Below are 2,500 nucleotides of genomic sequence, written 5' to 3' on the forward strand. Positions count from 1 at the left end.
AGCTGGAAACACAGAGACCCACACAGTTACGAAGTTACACACTTCCTCTCTCTTTCTCTCTCTCTCACACACACACACACACACACACACACACCTGAGTTACACACACAGCTGAGCTTCACTTGGCCTTCCGTAAACCACATAATACCTAGTATGCCAAGCATTCCATCAGTACCCCTGGGAGTGTGTAGCCCAGACTGAGCTCATGGAGACCCCCGGGTCTGATACATACATAAAGCATCTTACATCTCTTGGGTCCCAGACCGGGGTTGTGGGGACCCCTGGCTGTGTGTAGCCCAGACTGGGGTTGTGGGGACCCCTGGTTGTGGGGCCAGTGAAGCGGTCCTCACCTGGTAGCCCGGCAGTGTGCGCAGGGCCTGGAAGTCTGGGTGTGTCCACAGCACAGAGGCAGAGCTCCTCCAGGAGGCGCAGGGGTCTGTGATATTCTCCCAGAGCGGCACACGCTCCTCTCTCTCCGCCCCCATTGGCCCTAGCGCCTGCCCCGCTGGTTCCGGCCCCACCCGTGTTGCTGGCACCAGTCTGGGGATTAGGTAAAGCAACTGGACACGCACGGACACACACAGACACGCACGGACACACACAGACATGCACGGAGACACACAGACACGAACGGACACACACAGACATGCACGAACACACACAGACACACACAGACATGCACGGAGACACACAGACATGCACGGACACACACAGACACGTACGGACACACACAGACATGCACGGAGACACACAGACACGCACGGACACACACAGACATGCACGGACACACACAGACACACACAGACATGCACGGAGACACACAGACATGCACGGAGACACACAGACATGCACGGACACACACAGACACACACAGACATGCACGGAGACACACAGACACGCACAGACACACACAGACATGCACGGACACACACATACACACACAGACACGCACAGACACGCACAGGCACGCACAGGCACGCACAGACACGCACGGACACACACAGACATGCACGGACACACACAGACACACACAGACATGCACGGACACACACAGACATGCACGGAGACAAAAACAAACAGACGCACAGCAACACAAATAGACACACACAGAAACACAAAAGACACAGAAACACACACACACACACACACAGAAACACACAGATACACACAGAAAGACAAAAGACACACAGACACACACACAGACACACATAGACACACACAGACACAAACACACACACATGCACAGAGAAACACGGACACACTGTAAAAACCAACTCACAATCCTATGTGAGACATCCTAAGAAAGGAAACAGAGACGGCTTTGTGCTAATCTGCCTGCTGCAGTGTGTAATACAGCAGCAGGCTACGAGAGGAGGCTCCCATTTCACCTTTAATCCCAAAACTGCTATAAACTGCCTCTCAGAACTCATTTTATTTCATGAACCATCATGCAGTAAATCCTCTGTCCAGCCTAAAACGGCCAGAAAAGAATCATCTTTTCAACTGCAACCAAGCTCCTATGTCAATACAAGAAATTATGAGCACAGGTATCAATTCATGAGGGAAATATGAAACACATTTTATTTGCAAACAATATTTCAACTAGTGTACCTTATTAAGAAACCAAGAGCATGCTCTGAATAGCTTTGCTGGTCAGTTTGGCTGGTAAAAATGAGCCCCTTTTGGCATGTCAATATTGCATCATCATATTTTCCACAATCTCAGCATGGGGCCGGTACCAACAAGTTACTTTTCAGCCATGATCAGCCGATACCGATATGACCTCAGTATTATTGTGACACCTGCGGTTAGTATTTAGGTTTCGGCTCAGAGGGGCTTACCTTCCTGTAGAGGATGCTGGGAACAAGCTCCAGCACGCTCTCAGGCGAGTTTCCTCTGCAGAGTCCGTAGCAGACTGCAGCCACACAGAACCTGCAGACACACCAGAGATCACCGCCTCTGCAGTTTACCTGCACTCTATACTGTGTGTGAGCGTGTCTGTCACACTAGTGCATGTAGTGCATCGCTAGCTTGTGTGTGCTGGGTCTGTTAGTGCGCAGTATGAGTAGCGTACATATGGTGAGTGTGTAGTGTGTAAGTGGTAAATTGTGTTTGTAAATGGTGTGTGTATTAAGTATGCTGTGAGCGTGTGGTGAGTGCATAGTGCGTGCGCAGTGGATGTGTATTGTGTGTAGGTGAGTAGACTGTGTAGTGGAAGGATACAGAGTGGAGTGAACGTGTATCGTTTGTGTAGTGTGTTTTTAGCATGCATTTTAGGATTGTGTTGGGCAGGGACCATCTAAGTTGGCCCTCACATCCAAATCCAGCCGTAGTTTTCCTAGTCCCTGGGTAACTAGTGCTACTGATTGGCCAGACTGTCTGTCTGTCTTGACATCTGACAGATAAAGGGAGGGTGGGAAAGCAGCAGTTGTCGGCCCTGGAGATCCGTGTGCTTTGCTGATCCCTGGTGGAGGAAGTGTGAAGTGTACCTGCAGCTTGT

At 50.4% G+C, this 2,500-nt stretch overlaps 1 protein-coding gene across 1 annotated transcript in view; it reads right to left on the reverse strand.

Moving 5' to 3' along the window:
• LOC133110972 (Fanconi anemia group A protein) overlaps positions 1–2,500 on the reverse strand; it is a 24,169-nt gene that overhangs the window by 7,254 nt on the left and 14,415 nt on the right. The window contains exons 26-28 of the mRNA XM_061221097.1: positions 1,842–1,932; positions 351–560; positions 1–2 (exon numbers count right to left, since the gene is read on the reverse strand). The exon at positions 1–2 is cut by the window's left edge and continues 72 nt beyond it. Coding sequence (XP_061077081.1) covers positions 1–2; positions 351–560; positions 1,842–1,932 — 303 coding nt within the window. The remainder of the gene's footprint in view (positions 3–350; positions 561–1,841; positions 1,933–2,500) is intronic.

The sequence above is a fragment of the Conger conger genome, chromosome 15, assembly GCF_963514075.1.
Source record: "Conger conger chromosome 15, fConCon1.1, whole genome shotgun sequence".
In the NCBI taxonomy this organism is placed as follows: domain Eukaryota; kingdom Metazoa; phylum Chordata; class Actinopteri; order Anguilliformes; family Congridae; genus Conger; species Conger conger.